This window comes from Lepidochelys kempii, chromosome 3, assembly GCF_965140265.1.
Source record: "Lepidochelys kempii isolate rLepKem1 chromosome 3, rLepKem1.hap2, whole genome shotgun sequence".
In the NCBI taxonomy this organism is placed as follows: Eukaryota; Metazoa; Chordata; order Testudines; family Cheloniidae; genus Lepidochelys; species Lepidochelys kempii.
This window is the reverse complement of record NC_133258.1, coordinates 84,389,820-84,411,534: the sequence shown is the minus strand read 5'-3', so window position 1 is coordinate 84,411,534 and position 21,715 is coordinate 84,389,820. Positions and strand designations below refer to the sequence as shown.

General features: G+C 44.1%; 1 protein-coding gene across 3 annotated transcripts in view; it reads right to left on the bottom strand.

Annotated features, from left to right (window-relative positions):
• CDC40 (cell division cycle 40) overlaps positions 1–17,516 on the bottom strand; it is a 59,062-nt gene extending 41,546 nt beyond the window's left edge. For 2 of the 3 annotated variants that reach the window (XM_073337030.1, XM_073337032.1), the window contains exon 1: positions 17,297–17,516. In XM_073337030.1, coding sequence (XP_073193131.1) covers positions 17,297–17,488 — 192 coding nt within the window. In that variant the 5' untranslated portion in view covers positions 17,489–17,516. Of the gene's footprint in view, positions 1–15,627; positions 15,776–17,296 lie in introns of all 3 variants that reach the window. The other variant, XM_073337031.1, reaches the window with a different exon arrangement.
• Positions 17,517–21,715: the final 4,199 nt, after the last annotated feature.

The following is a 21,715-nucleotide window of genomic DNA, read 5'->3' as shown; positions in this document are numbered from 1 at the left end:
TAACCAAAACTTCTCGTACATAGCTAATCTAAGATACCGGACGCTAATTTGACTGTATGGGGCACAGTATGCTTTTTAAATTATACCTATATAACTTTACTTTTAGTTCTGAAGAAAAAAAAAAAATCAGGAAAAGCTTGGCGAGAATTCTTATGTATCAGTTAGATGAAGAACAAACGTTTGACAAGTTTTAATTAAGGCTCAGTTTTACCGGTAAAGTTGTAAGTGCAATTTAAAAAAAAAACACACCCGATTTTCTAATATTTGCCCCCCATATACCCATTAACCTAATGGAGAAAAAGCAAAGTACCATAAGAAAAACAAAACAGCAGGAGCCTGGGAAATTTTTTAGAAGATATTTCTGTAGATGCAGGGTTATTAGGAATTCCCTCCATTTCTTAATTCCCTTTCACATACACAGCTTATAAATAGAACCCAATGCAAACTTTCTTCCCTCCATAATGCAGATGTCTTTGTAAAGATGTCAGGTACCAAGGATCTCTGTTAGTCATGGTGTTCCCCTATTTTTCCATCACAACTGCCAACATTTTATGAAGTGACCAGTGATTTTGGTGCACAACTCAACATATACCTTAAAGTGGCCCAATTTTCATCCAGTGCTAAACACCCATCTTCCAAAAATCTGACACCTTAGATGGGCATCCATATATTGGGGCATAAAAATCATGTATCACTTTTGAAAAAATCTTCCCTCCAAAGTCAGTCAACATTGCTTTTGAGCCAACTGGCTGGCTAAAGAGAGAGGTCTTTTCACTCCCCCACATGGATGAAGTTATTCTATTTTATACAGGTACTTATACCACCCTCCTCACCTGAGCACCTTCCAGTAATGCATTAAGCAACACACCTAGCATATTTCATGTGACTCATTCTTCATCCTCTCCCCAGGGGAAATATGTGTATGCAGCGTAGTGTGTTGTTAGATTTAATTCGTATGCTTACATTAAAACATAGCAATATGCACATATATAAGAAGGGAAGGTAAAAAGTATGTGTTGCACTGGGATCAGAAGGTGGAGAGGTTTATGATAGTCCTTGACCCCTGTGAGTTCGTTCCACAATCTGGGACCTGCCCTCCACAAAATCTCCATCTTCCTGCACAGAAAAGCTTTCCCTTATGCTCCACTGTGCCTGAGAAATAAAGTCATTAACCGTGGTCCAAATCCTGGAGCTTTAGATGATCTTTTATGTATTTTGGATTAAGGCCATTGAGAACCTGGTAGATAAGGACCAAGACCCGCACAGCTTGTGGTAGTCCATATTGCTGAGGAGATACACTGCTATTTTCTGTACTAGCTAAAGTTTTCTAAGACCTGATGGCTTCATATCCAGGTGTGGTGCATTCCAGCTAGGACGTGACAAAGGCATGTATAAGCAGGGCCAGATGATCATCCATGAGGATGAGAGAGAGTCTATTTCCAACCAGAGGTGGTAGAAAGCATTACCTGTGGATGCTGCTATGCTTCAAACAAAGGAGGATGTACCATAGCTGTAAGCTTTTGTTAAACTAGGTACAAAATCAAGTACTGAACTCCACTACCCCTGTATGATAATAGATTATGTTATCAAGGGACTGCTGGACCAGCCTTCCCTATTGACATTCTTGCCAAGGCCATAACCCTCAGCCTCTTAAATGGCAGGCCAGTAACTAATAGGACTAGGAAGCTTATCCATCCCGTGCTTTCGATTACTCTGGTGTTCATTCAGGAGTTTGGAAAACGGGAAGATGCAAGGCAGACACCATATGGAACACACACGTCGCTGAACATGCTTGTGCTGCTACTGATGCACCTTCTCTCCCACTCTGAAGGCATGCTGTAATATGGCTCCTCTCCTTGGAAATCTACATAGGGATAGTTCTCATGGTCAAGGCAGAAATAAATATATTTTTATATACATACCTTTTCCCTCACTCCCATTGGTTGGGCCGAAAATTAATGCAACAGTCTGTATTTTTGCCCCAGATTACAGCACGTTTTTCCAGATTAGTTGAGGTCAGTTAGTATCAAGATCACAGTCCACATACACACCTTTGACTAGAAACCTGCTCATTTTGCCTCATCCTCCCTCTATTTAAATATATTACCACTAACCCTGAAAGCATGTAATATTTCCCCATAATATCTTGGAACCAGATCCAGCATGCTCGTCTTTAGGACATCTGCGTGGGAGGTGAACACCCTAGATGGAGCTGCTGTTCAAGTGAGACTTCCTAGTCAACAGGCTGGCACAAATGGTTATCACCAGCCATGGGAAGCACTTTCTGCTAAAAAAAACCAAAAACAACCTATCTCTGTGGGTTGTTCTGATATGAAACTTCAGAACATAACTCTCCCCATGTCTACTTTATCCTTTTAACAGTTTGCCTTTATCTCTCAAAACTTAGATAAGCTGCCTGGGCCAGGGATCTATGTAAACCAAGACTAAATCATTCTTATGTATTATAATGGGTCAAATTCAACTCTGACAAAGACTGAGAGAAGCAGGTGCCACTATTGTCTTCAATGAGAGTTGCATATGATTGTATAAACTGAATATCATCCAGTAAACATATCCTACCTTTCTGATTCTTGGGCTAAAGGATAAAAAAGTCAAAGTGACAACATAGCCTTCTCTACACTTCTAATGCTTTTCACTATGCTTACTTTGTAAGGAAATCAGAAATGAACTGTTTGTTCACTAGTCCTCTAGATTCCTGTGGAACTACAATAATCGAGATCTCTTAAGTTTTACACATTTTCCATCAGAGCATATACAGTTCTTCAAATGGATATTATCAACAAAAGATAGATTGTACGTAGGTTTTGCAAAACATCTTATTCTTTCTGAATACTTTTTCACTTTTGCCTGATTTGGATTTAGAAACAGAAATTATGTACTTTAGCCTTTATAAATTGCAAATTATTTAACGTGAACTAGAATTATGTTACTATGAGTGGCATATTGTACTCACAGAGGACATCTGACCAAGTTGATGCACTTGATCAGCTTACTCATAGGCTTGGATGAGAGTACACTGGCATTGACTCAATCCAAGATGAGATTAAACAGGAAGGTCTGGAGAACCAGCCTAAAGAAAGATTTGACATCAGTTCCCTCAACTGGAGAGGAGGGTATGTTTGACAGGGGATATACCCATCTTGATATATGCTTTTTTTAAAGCATGAAACATTGGACCCATAAACTAATTGGAAGTCAGTGCAGATTCTGCATCACGGGTGCAATTTAAGATACTGTTTCAAAGCTCTAAAGCCTTAAATGGCCATGAGTTCCTCCAAAATCACTTCTTCCCACTACTTTGTGATTTTACTCTGAGATAATGTACACAGATGCATTTACACCAGCAAACTATAGTGGGATAATTATTCTGATATAGCTTTGCTGGTAAATTTTCTTGTGTACACAAGCCCCTAAGTGATTATGCACCAATAGGATCAAATGGGTGTAGTTAAAAGAACAAAGAAAAGCATACACTAGAATTTTAATTCTCCTTTATAAGAAAAAAAATCTGATATGAAGTATGCGAAGTTTTCTCTTTCAAACTACAGAAGAACAATATAGCATATTACAGTATATACTTACTTAACTCTGTTAGCTATTCACCAGCATGTAATGCCCACAGGAGCTATTCTTGCTAGTTTAATGGCAGGTCAACAATAATGTATTTGCTTACATATTTAAGGCTTAAAGAGTTTAAAATCTAGTTCTCTAAATCACAGAGAGAGTGGAGAGGGGAAAAAATGAGCATCTGTTTATGAAAGCAATTTAAATAATCTGCTTATAGAATAACTAGTACAATAAAAAAAAATTCAAATATTTTCCTAGTCAGGCAAGTATTTCTACTGTACTGCCTAATATTGGAATTGTAAGACTAAACAGAAAGACTGTCTTTCATTAGACCTGCCTGATAAAAACAATTCATACACAATCATTCCATGGCTCCTGCTTGAGCAGGCAGTGTTGCACTCAGACTGACTGACCTCATTCCTTTAATCACATGACCTTCCCAATTTACTGGCCCTGGATGACAACAGCTACCCGTACATTTGCAAGCCTGAGTTTCATATCCCATGCTCTTGACTAGGAACAGTATAATGGACACTAATCCATTCATTCAGCCACACACAAAGATACAAACAAAGCAACTACAATAGAACTGTACCAAAATAATTCCCTGAATGGTATTACTTACTTGCACATGAGATTAGGATTTTCTCTTACAGCTCCATGACCTAAAGAAGTTTCTTACAACCTTCTCAAATCATACCAAACAGTTTCTGTTGACAGACCAACAAGCATACTACAATCATCCCATCTCATTATTTCTTAGATGAAGATTAGGATCATTTATGTTATTTCTAAGGAAAATTCAACAAACTGATCAGACAAGACTTTCACAGTTTGTCTGTGACATTTGTAGACTTATAATTACTTGATATTAAGCTGCCAGTTGCTTGCTATTCTTTAAATTGTAAGATTCAAAGAAGCCTACCTTTATAAAATGCCAAGAATTCTTCAGTTCTATTATTTTTATCCCCTACCAGTTAAGTTCTTCTCTCAGCTATAGAATGGAACACAATAGACGACAGATTGTGGTATGAAAGACAATCCTCAGGAGGATGACTATAGCAATTTTGGTTCCACTTTACTGTTTGCTGAAGAGTGCCGAGTCATTTGGAAGTCATACAATAAATTCATTCCCATACCACGACATGTACATTCTTTGGATGTGAAAATTGCTGGTCCTTGAAACTGAAGCACATGTTGCATTCATTACAGTTCCATATTCCAGCATCTCCAGCTTTACCCATCATTCCATCAAACAAATGATACTTTTGTGCAACAAGTGATAACCAGCCAGTACACTGTTTAAGTGTGCCTGATTTTCTCTCTATTAGTCCATTTCACTTTTAGCTACCTATCAAGAAATTTGAACACGTTTCTATAACTTCTCTTTATTTCCTTCTAGTGGTCTATTGCAAGTGAAATCTAGACCATATTAGCACATATACTCTTGGTACAGCAGAATGTATGCTCTTGGTACAGTATACTCTGAAATTTAGAACATGCAAATCTTGTGTTAGTTTTATGCTACACAATGCAAACTTATATCATTTGGCATTTTGTCAACATATTGTGCTGTATATGCTTTAATCTTCACAGTACCACTATGAGACTAGCAAGCAACAGGGGCATGAAGGGCTAGTCAGACTAAGACCACCAACAATGCTTCCTCTCTCAGCCCTTCTACAGACTGTGTTCTATGTACAGTGTGACTCCTGTATAATTGCCATCTTCCATAATGGGGAAGAGAGGTATCTGGTGAGGCTAGAGCAGGGGTGGGCAAACTACGGCCTGTGGGCCGGATCCGGCCCCTCAGGGCTTTGGATCCGGCCTATGGGATTACCACCGCTGCGGGCTCCGCGCCGCTCCAGGAAGCGGCCACACCATATCCCTGAAGCCCCTAGGAGTGGGGGGGGGGGGGGGGAAAAAAGCGCTGCATGCTGCTCTTGCCTGTGGGTACCTCCCCCAAAGCTCCCATTGGCCAGGAACGGGTTACCGCGGCCAATGGAAGCTTCAGGGGAGGTACCCACAGGCGAGGTAAACACACAGAGCCCTGTGGGAGGAGGGGGCACAAGGGCCGCGCAGGGATGTGGTGCCGGCTGCTTCCCGGAGTGGTGCGGCATGGGGCCGGGGCCAGGGCCAGGGTAGGCATGCAGGCAGCAGCAAACCATGGCCAGCGGGAGCCACATCGGCTGAAACTGCGGACGCGGCAGGTAAACAAACCATCAGGGCCCGCCAGAGGCTTTCCCTGAACAAGCAGCGGCCCTAGTTGGTAGATAGAAAGATTAACCTAAATAATCTAAACAGAAGCCCCTGGAACCCCATAAAATTGGGTCCTTAATCATGAACTATTGGAACTCATTTACAAAGCTTTTCTTAAACATTACATGAATATATTGTCCCATACTATAGAATTAGTATTTATAATGCCTATTCCATGATGAGATATCTTTGAGCTATAATGTATCTTAATTAAAACTATCTTTAGATAGGTTTTTTCCTCAAAAAGCATTTTATCAAAAAAATCTGAGTTACATAAAAAAAATCAGATTTTTTTTTTAAATCATTGATTTTTATCCACCCTGACATTAAATAATTTTACATTTTTGTTGTATGGTTTGGTCAATAAAACACAGTTTTCAGACACTAGGATAGTTCAGCACTAACTAGCCAAGCAGCTAACAAGGGCAGCCTGCTTTGTACAGGATTTATAATTGGCATTAGTTATCCATTAAAATTAAAGTGCAGTAAATGGAGACCCTATCCCATGGGTCACAAACTTAACAGCCCTGCAAGAAATATTAAATGACATTCCTGTTCAGTGAAATTAAACATTTCCTGCTGAGATTTATACGGTACTTGCAGTGAAGTCCAACGCAATACGGATTTGACCCTGCAAGTTCTGAAGCACTTTAGCCCTATCTAGCAAAACACTTAACCACATGAACAGTCCTACTGACTTCACTGGGACTACTCATGTGCTGAACTTTAAGAATGTGCCTAAATGCTTTGGTGAATTAGTATAGCATGCTCTGCATCCTGCAGGATCAACACCTAGGTCTCCACCGTCCACAGGATATTCTGTGTTTCATAAACCCAGAATCGTTTTAAATGTTGTATTTAAAAAAAATTAAGTAAAGTCCTCCTCACATAAACAATCCCTTAAAATGACTATCGAAGCTTAGCATAGCCCCACAACATATGTGTAGCAGTTTTCTAGTTCATTAAGGAGGGACGGGATGGAAGGATACTGGAAGTAAAAGCAGAACAAATATGGATGGTCAAAACCTCAAACATAAGAAACTAATTTTTTTCCAGATGGACAAGGATTACATTTTAAACACAGAAGAGATTAAAATGACTGGAAAAGTGAACATTCATCGGTCAACTGAATAGATACATTCTAAATGGGATCAGTTTCTACAGTATTATTTAATGCTTATGTGCATCTAAGTTTCATGTTCTTACTTTGAAGCAATGCTCTCTGTGCACCTGAATAATCCCCGAAGACTGACTGTCAGCACCAGAAAAACAGACCTTAAATTCCTGAAATAAACTACATGGAACCCTGTTGGGATTCAGTTCTTCCTGATACTAATGTTGCACTAACAAACAGCATGGACTTAAGAACATAGGAACTACCATACTGAATCAGACCCAACATCTATTTAGTCCAGTATCTTGCCTCTGCCTGTAATTAGCACTACAGAGAGAGATGTAGGACGATATGCTCCCTACATTAAATTTTACTGTAATCTCCGCTAGTTAGAGTTTGTCTTAAAACCTGAAGCATGAGGTTTACTATCCCTTCCAAAACTGAATTATCAGCTTCACAAGTTTCCTGGGGTATTGAGGTCCACAGTCTAATTACATGCTGTACGTAAAATATTTCCTTTTATCAGTTTGAATACTCTGAAGAAGCCATGTGTTAAGGATATTTGAAACCAACACATGAATGTTTGTAAGAGACTTGGGATATTCACCCTCTGTCTTGTATCCTATGGCTACAGTTTTGATCACCAAAAAGAAATTACTTAGTAAAGATGAGGAATTTTAGAATAAAAATGTATCAACTGACATAAGTAACTTCTTTCACAAAGCGTCTACAATAAAGATCTTGAATTTACGTTGGCCTCAACCTTCATACTAATAGGATTCATTATGACCGGCTTCCACAACATCTACTAGCCTGAGGAATAAGTCTTATACCCAGATGAAAAGTACATGAGCCACTATGCCTCTGTACTCTCAAAGTCATACTTATTTGATTTTTATTACCACATCTTTTTCCTCCAATCAATTTGCTCCTTTTAAAAAAACAAAAACCAGTGGTGACACTGTTCAATTCTGAAATATGCATCTTCCCCAGTTAACTTCTGGGCACCCACCAATTAATGAATTCTAGGTTCTTGTCGGTTCCACGCCCAGTAAATAAGTTCTTGGCTTTTCTTCTCCCCAAATAAATAAAATGTATCCCCACTTCAACAATAACTGAAAAATAGGGCCCTTATATGGAAAAATATATATTTGCTATGTTACACATTTTAATGACCTTTTCATACTCCTATATAAAATTTCATAAAGTACTTTAATAGCCCACTTTTCTTTACTGTATATTTTATTTTTGTAGATCAAAAAATTACTTGAAAAAGTCAGGTGTGAAGAGGTCAGTGCACACTCCCACCATTTTTCCTTTTAAATAAAAATCTTCAATAAGACGTAAGACTCAGATGGATGTGTTTTACACACTGCTACTTAAATTACAATTTCAGTTCTATTTGCTAAGAGTAACAAAGCACAGAGGTCAGCAGCGTGTGGAAGAGCTACTAAAAATACACTAAAGGATGACACCCCCAAGAATTATTATTTCAAATAATAGTTACAATTCATTAGTGTAATTTGCATAGGTGCAAATGTCATTTTGAAATCAAAAGGGACTGTGCAGATGTATGATGCAGTTCAAAAGCAAAGACCTTGCCCTCTTTCAACATCAGCTAAGATCTAGCATCTTGGAGTAACATCTTTGGGCAGTACTTGTTGCAATTCATAAAAGTATACAAAAAGGAATGTGTCTAGTCCACTAGATGTCTGATAAATTACAAACACCAAAAGCTAGAACTAGCAACTAAGTTTTGCCATTGTAGATACTTAAGAATATATTCCCCTTTTAATACCTATGCATGTTTGACATCTTTGCCATTTCACAAAGATTCCAAAGCTAAACTAATCAAGAAGCAATAACAGTTATTAAACTAGAAGCCAGACACCCAGCTACTCAAGCCATGCATTTCTTATTTTTCAGTCCCAACAACCCACTAAACACTAGAGAGGTGCATGAGGGGGAGAAATAGCTCAGTGGTTTGAGCACTGGCCTGCTAAACCCAGGGTTGTGAGTTCAATCCTTGAGGGGGCCGTTTAGGGATCTGGGGCAAAAATTGTGGATTGGTCCTGCTTTGAGCAAGGGGTTGGACTAGATGACCTCCTGAGGTCCCTTCCAACCCTGATATTCTATGATTCTATGGCTACAGGTCAGATCAAAGGACTGCAGTGTTCTCACCAAGTGCCCTTCCCTTTCACAGAGCCAGATCTCCCATCTCTTTCTCCCATCCAAGCTTGCCTCCACAATACATGGCCAGCATACTGCTGCAGCCACTTCCTACACCAGCTAGAGTAGCTGTTGTGTGTCAGGAGGCCAGTACCTTCTTGACTTTCTTCCCCAGTCGACTTGCTACTCCTCCAACACAGTAATGCAAGAATCATTGTACCATAAGCTCAAGACCTATTTCGTTCTATTTTGCAAATAAAATTGCTCAGATTCGGTTAGAACTGTCTGCCTCCATGGGATAAGAATATGTGCTAAAGAACACAATGTTAAATCTTCTCCGCTTGAGGTTAGGCCAGGGTCAATCCTTTCTGTTTTTGGATGCACTTTGGCCATCAATTTGTGCTTAAAAGCTACATCCTTCCTGGATGGTGAAAGCATGCAGGAAAGAACTGGATACATTGTTAATACAAATTATCAATACATCCTTGAAAGAGGGAGGTATCTTTTCACTGAAAGAAGCACAAGTACCTCCTGCACTCAAAAAAATCACTGCTTGTTATTGAATCTTTCCAGCTATCATGCCATTTTAAGTCTTCCATTTTCAGTTAAGATTATTGAAAAGGTTGTTGTGAGATAACTCAAACACTATTTAGTAGCCTCAGTTCTTTTCTACACTAGTTGCCAACCTGGGTAGAGCAGAGACAGCTCTGGTGGTATCGGGGAATAATCTCCTGACAACAGATGAAGATCAAGTATCTATCCTGATATTATTACATCTGTGATCAGTCTTTGATAAAGTTCACCATAATTGGATGTTGACTTTTTTTGCAAACCATAGCATGAGTGAACAGGCCTATTCAAGTGGCACTTTGATGGGCACTCTCAGAAGGTGGTGTAGGAAACCTGCATCTCCCCATGCAAGTACTCTTCTGGGGGGATTCTGCAACGTTTCATGTTGTCACTCCTTTTGTTTAATGCATGCATGAGGCTATCAGGAGTTTTACATGGACCGGAAGGTCTTTAATATTCTGAATACACTCAGCTTTATATCTCCATCAGCATGGCTGGAAGTGCTGATGGCATTACTTGGTGTCTGGAAAAGGTTGAGGCACGCACCAGGGCAAGATGGCTACAACTTAGTCCAGACAAGACAAAAGGGATGTTGATTGGTTGTAGGAAGCAAGCTGGAAGAAGTGACAAGGATAATTTCTATGCGTTAAATTGAGGGTGTGCATCTGCCTTTTGTTACCTGGGTTCATAATCTTGGGATCTGGTGAGGATTGTATGGGATGCGTGTGTGTTAATTTCTTGTATTTGTGTTGTCACTTGAGTTTGATTTTGGGGTAACTAATGGGTCTGTTTAGTTGCTAGTATATTTTAAAGAGATTGTCAAGGGTTACCAGAGCATGGTGGAGACACTTTTATAGTAGAGTAGTAAAATCTAAATAAACAAAATAGTTTGCCTGCCAAATAACATAGCCCCATCTTCTTTTTCGCATTTAACACAAAATTCTACTCACTACTAAATGCGATGTTTTGGGATAGCTGAGTAAAATTTCATTTTTTTCCCCCCGTCATTATCAACAACAAGAGGACTGGAGCACAAGTCGCCTCCATGAAAACACTTTTTAAAGATAATATAAAGGGAGTGGATTTCTCATAGGTCTCTAAATATTGATTCTTGCAGAAAATATCTTTTTCTGGAAGTGTTAAAAAAGCCACACTCTCTGCAACATTGATAATGTAGTAGCCTCCAACCAGCAGAAAGTGGTCCATCAGTACATCAGTGGTTCAGCTTTTGAGACTGGTACCCTAGGCATCACCTTTAAATTTATGTAAGGCTCTGATGGGCCTCAGTGCATTGTCACTGCTACTTGTTATTTAACATTCATGGTCAAAGTCCTTTACAGATGTTAACTAATATGACTGTCAAACTGTACACTAACATCCCAGAGAGATTAGAAACTCTAAGGAGTGTGGTGGTGCCCAAACATCATGGGATGTACAGATGAGTGTCAGATGGGCAGCTGCGATAACACATCCATCTTTCATTTGAGGCAGTGAATGGAAAAAAAAAATCCATTCATCTATTTCGCACTGTGGAGTATGATGCATTCACTGGGGCATATGCTTGTGATGGTGCTACTGTGCCATCAACTTCTGCAGAATTTATGATTTCATTTAAAAGTGAATTGTTTCTAACCTTCTGTACCCTTTTGGTTCTGAAGATAACTTTCTAAAAGTGCAGTCTTGTCTTTCTGAGCTTACAAAATGAAATCATGCTGCTCATAGCTTCACCAAGAAGTACTAGAGTGAAATGTATGCAACACTGGTCAGCCTTCACTGTTGCTATTCACAGCACTGTAAGCAGCAGTTAGCGTGTCAAGAATTAGGTCAATTTCATTCTACTGCTATCTGGGGATAACAGGGATACAGCAAAACAAAAAAAACAAAAAAACAAAAAAAGTTTAAAGATTAAACAGCAGGGACCAGTATCAAATTAAGATTTTGAACCACATAATCAATCCTCTAAATCAGGGCTTGAAACAATTAGCTAGCGAAGAGTATAAGATGCCTACAATTTGAAGTGTGTAAACAAAACATGGGGGGGGCAGCATCCCAAAGGTCTGTGTGTCATACTCTGGTTTTAATCACCCCTCTGCCCCAAAAGCATGGGGGGGGGGGCAGAGAGTGGTAACCTGAGTAGTGGGTTGAAGACACCTGTTAGCCAAACCAAGGAAGCTTGAGTCCACCACAGAGGGAGGGGAAGGGGGTCAGGAACAGCATTAACACATTAATCCCGAACACCCTTCCCCCGCCTGGCTGCAGAGAGCTAGGTTAACATCAGAATATCATACTCTGACCTCACGGATTCTCCTCTCCCCAGCTTCCCCCAGTATTCCGTATGCACATTTCATACCCTAGGTGCCTTCTCCCCTTGCCGACTGGAGATCTGATTGTTTCAAGACCTAATTTAGAAGATCAGCTACAAGGTCCAAGACTTTAACCTGGTTAAATTGGTGCAGTAGCCGAAGAGAGCTGACAACTGAGCCCTGGTCTACACTAGGACTTTAGGTCGAATTTAGCAGCGTTAAATCGATGTAAACCTGCACCCGTCCACACAATGAAGCCCTTTATTTCGACTTAAAGGGCTCTTAAAATCGATTTCCTTACTCCACCCCTGACAAGTGGATTAGCGCTTAAATCGACGTTGCTGGCTCGAATTTGGGGTACTGTGGACACAATTCGATGGTATTGGCCTCCGGGAGCTATCCCAGAGTGCTCCATTATGACCGCTCTGGACAGCACTCTCAACTCAGATGCACTGGCCAGGTAGACAGGAAAAGAATCGCGAACTTTTGAATCTCATTTCCTGTTTGGCCAGCGTGGCAAGCTGCAGGTGACCATGCAGAGCTCATCAGCACAGGTGACCATGATGGAGTCCCAGAATCGCAAAAGAGCTCCAGCATGGACCGAACGGGAGGTACGGGATCTGATCGCTGTTTGGGGAGAGGAATCCGTGCTATCAGAACTCCGTTCCAGTTTTCGAAATGCCAAAACCTTTGTGAAAATCTCCCAGGGCATGAAGGACAGAGGCCATAACAGGGACCCGAAGCAGTGCCGCGTGAAACTGAAAGAGCTGAGGCAAGCCTACCAGAAAACCAGAGAGGCGAACAGCCGCTCTGGGTCAGAGCCCCAAACATGCCGCTTCTATGATGAGCTGCATGCCATTTTAGGGGGTTCAGCCACCACTACCCCAGCCGTGTTGTTTGACTCCTTCAATGGAGATGGAGGCAATATGGAAGCAGGTTTTGGGGACGAAGAAGAAGATGAGGAGGAGAAGGTTGTAGACAGCTCACAGCAAGCAAGCGGAGAAACCGGTTTTCCCGACAGCCAGGAACTGTTTCTCACCCTAGACCTGGAGCCAGTACCCCCCGAACCCACCCAAGGCGGCCTCCTGGACCCAGCAGGCGGAGAAGGGACCTCTGGTGAGTGTACCTTTTAAAGTACTATACATGGTTTAAAAGCAAGCATGTGAAAGGATTACTTTGCCCTGGCATTTGCGGTTCTCCTAGATGTAGTCCTAAAGCCTTTGCAAAAGGTTGCTGGGGAGGGCAGCCTTATTTCGTCCTTCATGGTAGGACACTTTACCACTCCAGGCCAGTAACACGTACTCGGGAATCATTGTAGAACAAAGCATTGCAGTGTATGTTTGCTGGCATTCAAACAACATCCGTTCTTTATCTCTCTGTGTTATCCTCAGGAGAGAGAGATATAATTCATGGTCGCCTGGTTGAAATAGAGTGCTTTTCTTCAGGGGACACTCAGAGGAGCCCATTCCTGCTGGGCTGTTTGCCTGTGGCTAAACAGAAATGTTCCCCGCTGTTAGCCACAGGGAGGGGGGAAGGTTGAGGGGGTAGTCACGCGGTGGGAGGAGGCAAAATGCGACCTTGTAACGAAAGCACGTGCTATGTATGTAATGTTAACAGCAAGGTTTACCCTGAAAGAGTGTAGCGACTGTTTTATAAAATGTGTCTTTTTAAATACCGCTGTCCCTTTTTTTTCTCCACCAGCTGCATGTGTTTCAATGATCACAGGATCTTCTTCTTCCCAGAGGCTAGTGAAGCTTAGAAAGAAAAAAAAACGCACTCGCGATGAAATGTTCTCCGAGCTCATGCTGTCCTCCCACACTGACAGAGCACAGACGAATGCGTGGAGGCAAATAATGTCAGATTGCAGGAAAGCACAAAATGACCGGGAGGAGAGGTTGCGGGCTGAAGAGAGGGCTGAAGCTCAAATGTGGCGGCAGCGTGATGAGAGGAGGCAGGATTCAATGCTGAGGCTGCTGCAGGACCAAACCAGTATGCTCCAGTGTATGGTTGAGCTGCAGCAAAGGCAGCTGGAGCACAGACTGCCACTGCAGCCCCTCTGTAACCAACCGCCCTCCTCCCCAAGTTCCATAGCCTCCACACCCAGACGCCCAAGAACGTGGTGGGGGGGCCTCCGGCCAACCAGCCACTCCACCACAGAGGATTGCCCCAAAAAAAGAAGGCTGTCATTCAATAAATTTTAAAGTTGTAAACTTTTAAAGTGCTGTGCTTAAAGTGCTGTGTGGCATTTTCCTTCCCTCCTCCACCACCCCTCCTGGGCTACCTTGGTAGTCATCCCCCTATTTGTGTGATGAATGAATAAAGAATGCATGAATGTGAAGCAACAATGACTTTATTGCCTCTGCAAGCGGTGATTGAAGGGAGGAGGGGTGGGTGGTTAGCTTACAGGGAAGTAGAGTGAACCAAGGGGCGGGGGGTTTCATCAAGGAGAAACAAACAGAACTTTCACACCATAGCCTGGCCAGTCATGAAACTGGTTTTCAAAGCTTCTCTGATGCGTACCGCGCCCTCCTGTGCTCTTCTAACCGCCCTGGTGTCTGGCTGCGCGTAACCAGCAGCCAGACGATTTGCCTCAACCTCCCACCCCGCCATAAACGTCTCCCCCTTACTCTCACAGATATTGTGGAGCACACAGCAAGCAGTAATAACAGTGGGAATATTGGTTTCGCTGAGGTCTAAGCGAGTCAGTAAACTGCGCCAGCGTGCCTTTAAACGTCCAAATGCACATTCTACCACCATTCTGCACTTGCTCAGCCTGTAGTTGAACAGCTCCTGACTACTGTCCAGGCTGCCTGTGTACGGCTTCATGAGCCATGGAATTAAGGGGTAGGCTGGGTCCCCAAGGATACATATAGGCATTTCAACATCCCCAACAGTTATTTTCTGGTCTGGGAATAAAGTCCCTTCCTGCAGCTTTTGAAACAGACCAGAGTTCCTGAAGATGCGAGCATCATGCACCTTTCCCGGCCATCCCACGTTGATGTTGGTGAAACGTCCCTTGTGATCCACCAGAGCTTGCAGCACTATCGAAAAGTACCCCTTGCGGTTTATGTACTCGGCGGCTTGGTGCTCCGGTGCCAAGATAGAGATATGGGTTCCGTCTATAGCCCCACCACAGTTAGGGAATCCCATTGCAGCAAAGCCATCCACTATGACCTGCACATTTCCCAGGGTCACTACCCTTGATATCAGCAGATCTTTGATTGCGTGAGCTACTTGCATAACAGCAGCCCCCACAGTAGATTTGCCCACTCCAAATTGATTCCCAACTGACCGGTAGCTGTCTGGCGTTGCAAGCTTCCACAGGGCTATCGCCACTCGCTTCTCAACTGTGAGGGCTGCTCTCATCTTGGTATTCATGCACCTCAGGGCGGGGGAAAGCAAGTCACAAAGTTCCATGAAAGTGCCCTTACGCATGCGAAAGTTTCGCAGCCACTGGGAATCGTCCCAGACCTGCAACACTATGCGGTCCCACCAGTCTGTGCTTGTTTCCCGAGCCCAGAATCGGTGTTCCACAGCATGAACCTGCCCCATTAGCACCATGATGCATGCACTGGCAGGGCCCATGCTTTCAGAGAAATCTGTGTCCATGTCCTGATCACTCACGTGACCGCGCTGACGTCGCCTCCTCGCCCGGTATCGCTTTGCCAGGTTCTGGTGCTGCATATACTGCTGGATAATGCGTGTGGTGTTTAATGTGCTCCTAATTGCCAAAGTGAGCTGAGCGGCCTCCATGCTTGCCTTGGTATGGCATCTGCACAGAAAAAAGGCGTGGAACGATTGTCTGCCGTTGCTCTGACAGAGGGAGGGGCGACTGACGACACGGCTTACAGGGTTGGCTTCAGGGAGCTAAAATCAACAAAGGGGGTGTCTTTACCTCAAGGAGTATTTCAGGCAGGACTTCACGGAGGGTTCCAATAAGAAATGGTGCACCTAAGTTATCGTTCTTATTGGAACAAGGAGGTTAGCCTGGCCTCTGATTGATACATGGCTAGATTTACCTCGCTGCACCTTCTCTGTGAGTGACTGCAGTGTGACCTAGAGGAATGAGTCCCCTAGACAGGGGAGGAGGCAAATGAGTACAAAACAAATCTGGTCTATTTCTTGTTTTGACCACTCCATCTATCTTTTACATCTTTGGCTGGCAGCAGACGGTGCAGAAGGACTGCATGCCATCCACATCTCATGGCTGCTCGGCAGAAGATGGTACAGTACGACTGCTAGCAGTCCGTATCGCCTGCCCGCTCACCATAAGACGGTTCAATAGGACTGACTGCAGGACTAAAGAGAATGACCTGGTCAAGTCACTCCAAATTTAGTCCCTGCGCCCATGTCTGCCCAGGCGCTCCCAGCCGACGTGGCCAGGAGCACCTCGGACATGACGATGACGGCTACCAGTCGTACTGTACCGTCTGCTGCCACAAGGCCAGGGGTTGCTGCTACTGTGTAGCAATGCCGTACCGTGTCTGCCAGCACCCAGGAGACACAGGGTGACGGTTACCTGAGCGGGCTCCATGCTTGCCGTGGTATGGCGTCTGCACAGGTAACTCAGGAAAAAAGGCGTGAAACGATTATCTGCCCTTGCTTTCACGGAGGGAGGGAGGGAAGGGGGGCCTGACAATATGTACCCAGAACCACCCGCGACAATGTTTTAGCCCCATCAGGCATTGGGATCTCAACCCAGAATTCCAATGGGCAGCGGAGACTGCAGGAACTGTGGGATAGCTACCCACAGTGCAACGCTCCGGAAGTCGACTCTAGCCTCGGTGCTGTGGAAGCGCTCCGCCGAGTTAATGCACTTAATGCACTCAGAGCATTTTCTGTGGGGACACACACACTCGAATATATAAAACCGATTTCTAAAAAACCGACTTCTATAAATTCGACCTTATTCCGTAGTGTAGACATACCCTGAGAGAAAGAAGCAACCCTATGCACCTGCAATGCAAGAGGCAGCTGGCCAGCCACCGAGCTATTAAGGGGCTCTGCATCCCCTGCCACCCCCGAATACCTTTCTAGCAGCCAGGGCCCGGGGCAGGCAGCCCCAGTCTCCACCCCAACCCCCCAGCTGAGGGCGCCCAGACAGCACGAGGCCTCTGAAGCCACTAAGCGAGACACACGGAAAAGGGCAGCTGCCCCCTGCCAGGCACAGGCCCAGCAGCGCTACCCAGGAGGCGGGAAGGGGACTTCCCGCCCAGCCCAGGCCGGAGGGAAGGGGATTCCCTTGCTCCCCCTTCCTGCCCCCTTGCAGCCAGACGCCCGGGGCGGCACCTACCTTCACAGCCACCTCCGGGGCCGAGTCCACCGCCAAGGCCTGCGGGGCAGGGGACGGTGAAGCGAGATGCAGCACCGAGTCCCGGCTGGCTACCTGCGCCGAGCGGCGGGAGCTTCCCTCAGTGTCCGAGCCCGAGTCGGAGCCCGAGTCGGAGACACCGTAGGACGCGAGCGCGGCGATAGCGGCCGACATCTTAGCAAGGAGGAACCACAGGAGCAGTGACCCGGAACAAACGGGTCCTGTCAGTTACATAACAATCCTCTCCTAGATTTATTTGTTTTTGCGACTGAATGAAAATTACTCAAATACAATTTTTAAAAAATAAAAATTATTATTTATAATTTTCTGGGTCTCTAACGAAATTTTTTGGGAAGCAGAAATCCCCTCCCATGGAGCTGAAGGAGGGTTTAATCTTTCAGGAATTACAGCAAGGACTACAAATCCCAGCATGCAACGCGCCAGAGCTGGGGAGGTCGGATTTGAAGCGTCCTGGAGGGTGAAAGCAGGATCATAGAATCATAGAATCATAGAATATCAGGGTTGGAAGGGACCCCAGAAGGTCATCTAGTCCAACCCCCTGCTCAAAGCAGGACCAATTCCCAGTTAAATCATCCCAGCCAGGGCTTTGTCAAGCCTGACCTTAAAAACCTCTAAGGAAGGAGATTCTACCACCTCCCTAGGTAACGCATTCCAGTGTTTCACCACCCTCTTAGTGAAAAAGTTTTTCCTAATATCCAATCTAAACCTCCCCCACTGCAACTTGAGACCATTACTCCTCGTTCTGTCATCTGCTACCATTGAGAACAGTCTAGAGCCATCCTCTTTGGAACCCCCTTTCAGGTAGTTGAAAGCAGCTATCAAATCCCCCCTCATTCTTCTCTTCTGCAGGCTAAACAATCCCAGCTCCCTCAGCCTCTCCTCATAACTCATGTGTTCCAGACCCCTAATCATTTTTGTTGCCCTTCGCTGGACTCTCTCCAATTTATCCACATCCTTCTTGAAGTGTGGGGCCCAAAACTGCACACAGTACTCCAGATGAGGCCTCACCAATGTCGAATAGAGGGGAACGATCACGTCCCTCGATCTGCTCGCTATGCCCCTACTTATACATCCCAAAATGCCATTGGCCTTCTTGGCAACAAGGGCACACTGCTGACTCATATCCAGCTTCTCGTCCACTGTCACCCCTAGGTCCTTTTCTGCAGAACTGCTGCCTAGCCATTCGGTCCCTAGTCTGTAGCTGTGCATTCGGTTCTTCCGTCCTAAGTGCAGGACCCTGCACTTATCCTTATTGAACCTCATCAGATTCCTTTTGGCCCAATCTTCCAATTGGTCTAGGTCCTTCTGTATCCTATCCCTCCCCTCCAGCGTATCTACCACTCCTCCCAGTTTAGTATCATCCGCAAATTTGCTGAGAGTGCAATCCACACCATCCTCCAGATCATTTATGAAGATATTGAATAAAACCGGCCCCAGGACCGACCCTTGGGGCACTCCACTTGATACCGGCTGCCAACTAGACATGGAGCCATTGATCACTACCCGTTGAGCCCGACAATTTAGCCAGCTTTCTACCCACCTTATAGTGCATTCATCCAGCCCATACTTCCTTAACTTGCTGACAAGAATACTATGGGAGACCGTGTCAAAAGCTTTGCTAAAGTCAAGAAACAATACATCCACTGCTTTCCCTTCATCCACAGAACCAGTAATCTCATCATAAAAGGCGATTAGATTAGTCAGGCATGACCTTCCCTTGGTGAATCCATGCTGGCTGTTCCTGATCACTTTCCTCTCATGCAAGTGCTTCAGGATTGATTCTTTGAGGACCTGCTCCATGATTTTTCCAGGGACTGAGGTGAGGCTGACTGGCCTGTAGTTCCCAGGATCTTCCTTCTTCCCTTTTTTAAAGATTGGCACTACATTAGCCTTTTTCCAGTCATCCGGGACTTCCCCGGTTCGCCACGAGTTTTCAAATATAATGGCCAGTGGCTCTGCAATCACAGCCGCCAATTCCTTCAGCACTCTCGGATGCAACTCGTCCGGCCCCATGGACTTGTGCACGTCCAGCTTTTCTAAATAGTCCCTAACCGCCTCTATCTCCACAGAGGGCTGGCCATCTCTTCCGCATTTTGTGATGCCCAGCGCAGCAGTCTGGGAGCTGACCTTGTTAGTGAAAACAGAGGCAAAAAAAGCATTGAGTACATTAGCTTTTTCCACATCCTCTGTCACTAGGTTGCCTCCCTCATTCAGTAAGGGGCCCACACATTCCTTGGCTTTCTTCTTGTTGCCAACATACCTGAAGAAACCCTTCTTGTTACTCTTGACATCTCTGGCTAGCTGCAGCTCCAGGTGCGATTTGGCCCTCCTGATAACATTCCTACATGCCCGAGCAATATTTTTATACTCTTCCCTGATCATATGTCCAACCTTCCACTTCTTGTAAGCTTCTTTTTTATGTTTAAGATCCGCTAGGATTTCACCATTAAGCCAAGTTGGTCGCCTGCCATATTTACTATTCTTTCGACTCATCGGGATGGTTTGTCCCTGTAACCTCAACAGGGATTCCTTGAAATACAGCCAGCTCTCCTGGACTCCTTTCCCCTTCAAGTTAGTCCCCCAGGGGATACTGGCCATCCGTTCCCTGAGGGAGTCGAAGTCTGCTTTCCTGAAGTCCAGGGTCCGTATCCTGCTGCTTACCTTTGTTCCCTGCGTCAGGATCCTGAACTCAACCAACTCATGGTCACTGCCTCCCAGATTCCCATCCACTTTTGCTTCCCCCACTAATTCTACCCGGTTTGTGAGCAGCAGGTCAAGAAAAGCACCCCCCCTAGTTGGCTCCTCTAGCACTTGCGCCAGGAAATTGTCCCCTACGCTTTCCAAAAACTTCCTGGATTGTCTATGCACCGCTGTATTGCTCTCCCAGCAGATATCAGGAAAATTAAAGTCACCCATGAGAATCAGGGCATGCGATCTAGTAGCTTCCGTGAGCTGCCGGAAGAAAGCCTCATCCACCTCATCCCCCTGGTCCGGTGGTCGATAGCAGACTCCCACCACTACATCACTCTTGTTGCACACACTTCTAAACTTAATCCAGAGACACTCAGGTTTTTCTGCAGTTTCGTACCGGAGCTCTGAGCAGTCATACTGCTCCCTTACATACAGTGCTACTCCCCCACCTTTTCTGCCCTGCCTGTCCTTCCTGAACAGTTTATAACCATCCATGACAGTACTCCAGTCATATGAGTTATCCCACCAAGTCTCTGTTATTCCGTGGTTAGATCCTGTGGTTCTGAATGACACGATCACTGCCTCTCTGACAAATGACAAATAATAAATATAACTATAAATGCCCCAAAGAAAGCACTCCATAACAAAAAAACAAAAAGAGAATGAGACTAAAACTAATGACCCCAGTACTCCCAATCCTCCATGGAAGGTACTGTGGGGTAGACATAAGCATAAGCAAACAGATACCAATTTTCCAAACCTACTATTTCCATAAAAAGAAAAGGAGTACTTGTGGCACCTTAGAGACTAACCAATTTATTTGAGCATAAGCTTTCGTGAGCTACATCTGATGAAGTGAGCTGTAGCTCACGAAAGCTTATGCTCAAATAAATTGGTTAGTCTCTAAGGTGCCACAAGTCCTCCTTTTCTTTTTGCAGATACAGACTAACACCGCTGCTACTCTGAAACCTACTATTTCCATGTTATCCATAGCTCAAATTTGTGATGAAATCATCAAAGAAATTAAACTTGAATGACAGTTTTGGATGTTGGGGGCAATATTTTACATTTACCTGTAAATTATAAAGATACAATATTCCCATAATATGAACTCTATACTTCTTCCCCTTATTCCATTGCAGCCAGGGAAATGGACAACACCATTTGTCTAATTTCAGCCTCCAGCCACTGGATTGTGTTCAGTCTAGCAGAGAAAGGTATAAAATGATCCAATGGCTGCACAGAGAAGCTAGACAAATTCAGGCTGGAAATAAGGCATAGTTTTAATGGTGAGAGTCATTAAACATTGGATCAATTTACCAAGGGTTGTGGTGGGGTCTCCAACACTGACAATTTTAAAATCAAGCTTAGATGTTTTTTCTAAAAGATCTGCACGAGGAATTATTTTGAGGAAGTTTATGGCCTGTGTTATACCAGTCAGATTAGATGATCAATTGTCCCTTCTGGTCTTGGAATCTATTAATCATCTGGGGTTGATTGGGTCCTTCTGCAACCATCTGCCATCTTCTTCTGTCCAAGGCAGCACTAAAGTCCACCTGCTTGTCTTCTTTGATGCAATCTAGCCATCACTTCCTTGGTTTCAATGTGAACTCTATGCAATGGACCGTAATGTGTGCACTATCAGATCTTCTTAAATACATGGATTTCACAGTAGTTTGAATTAACCTT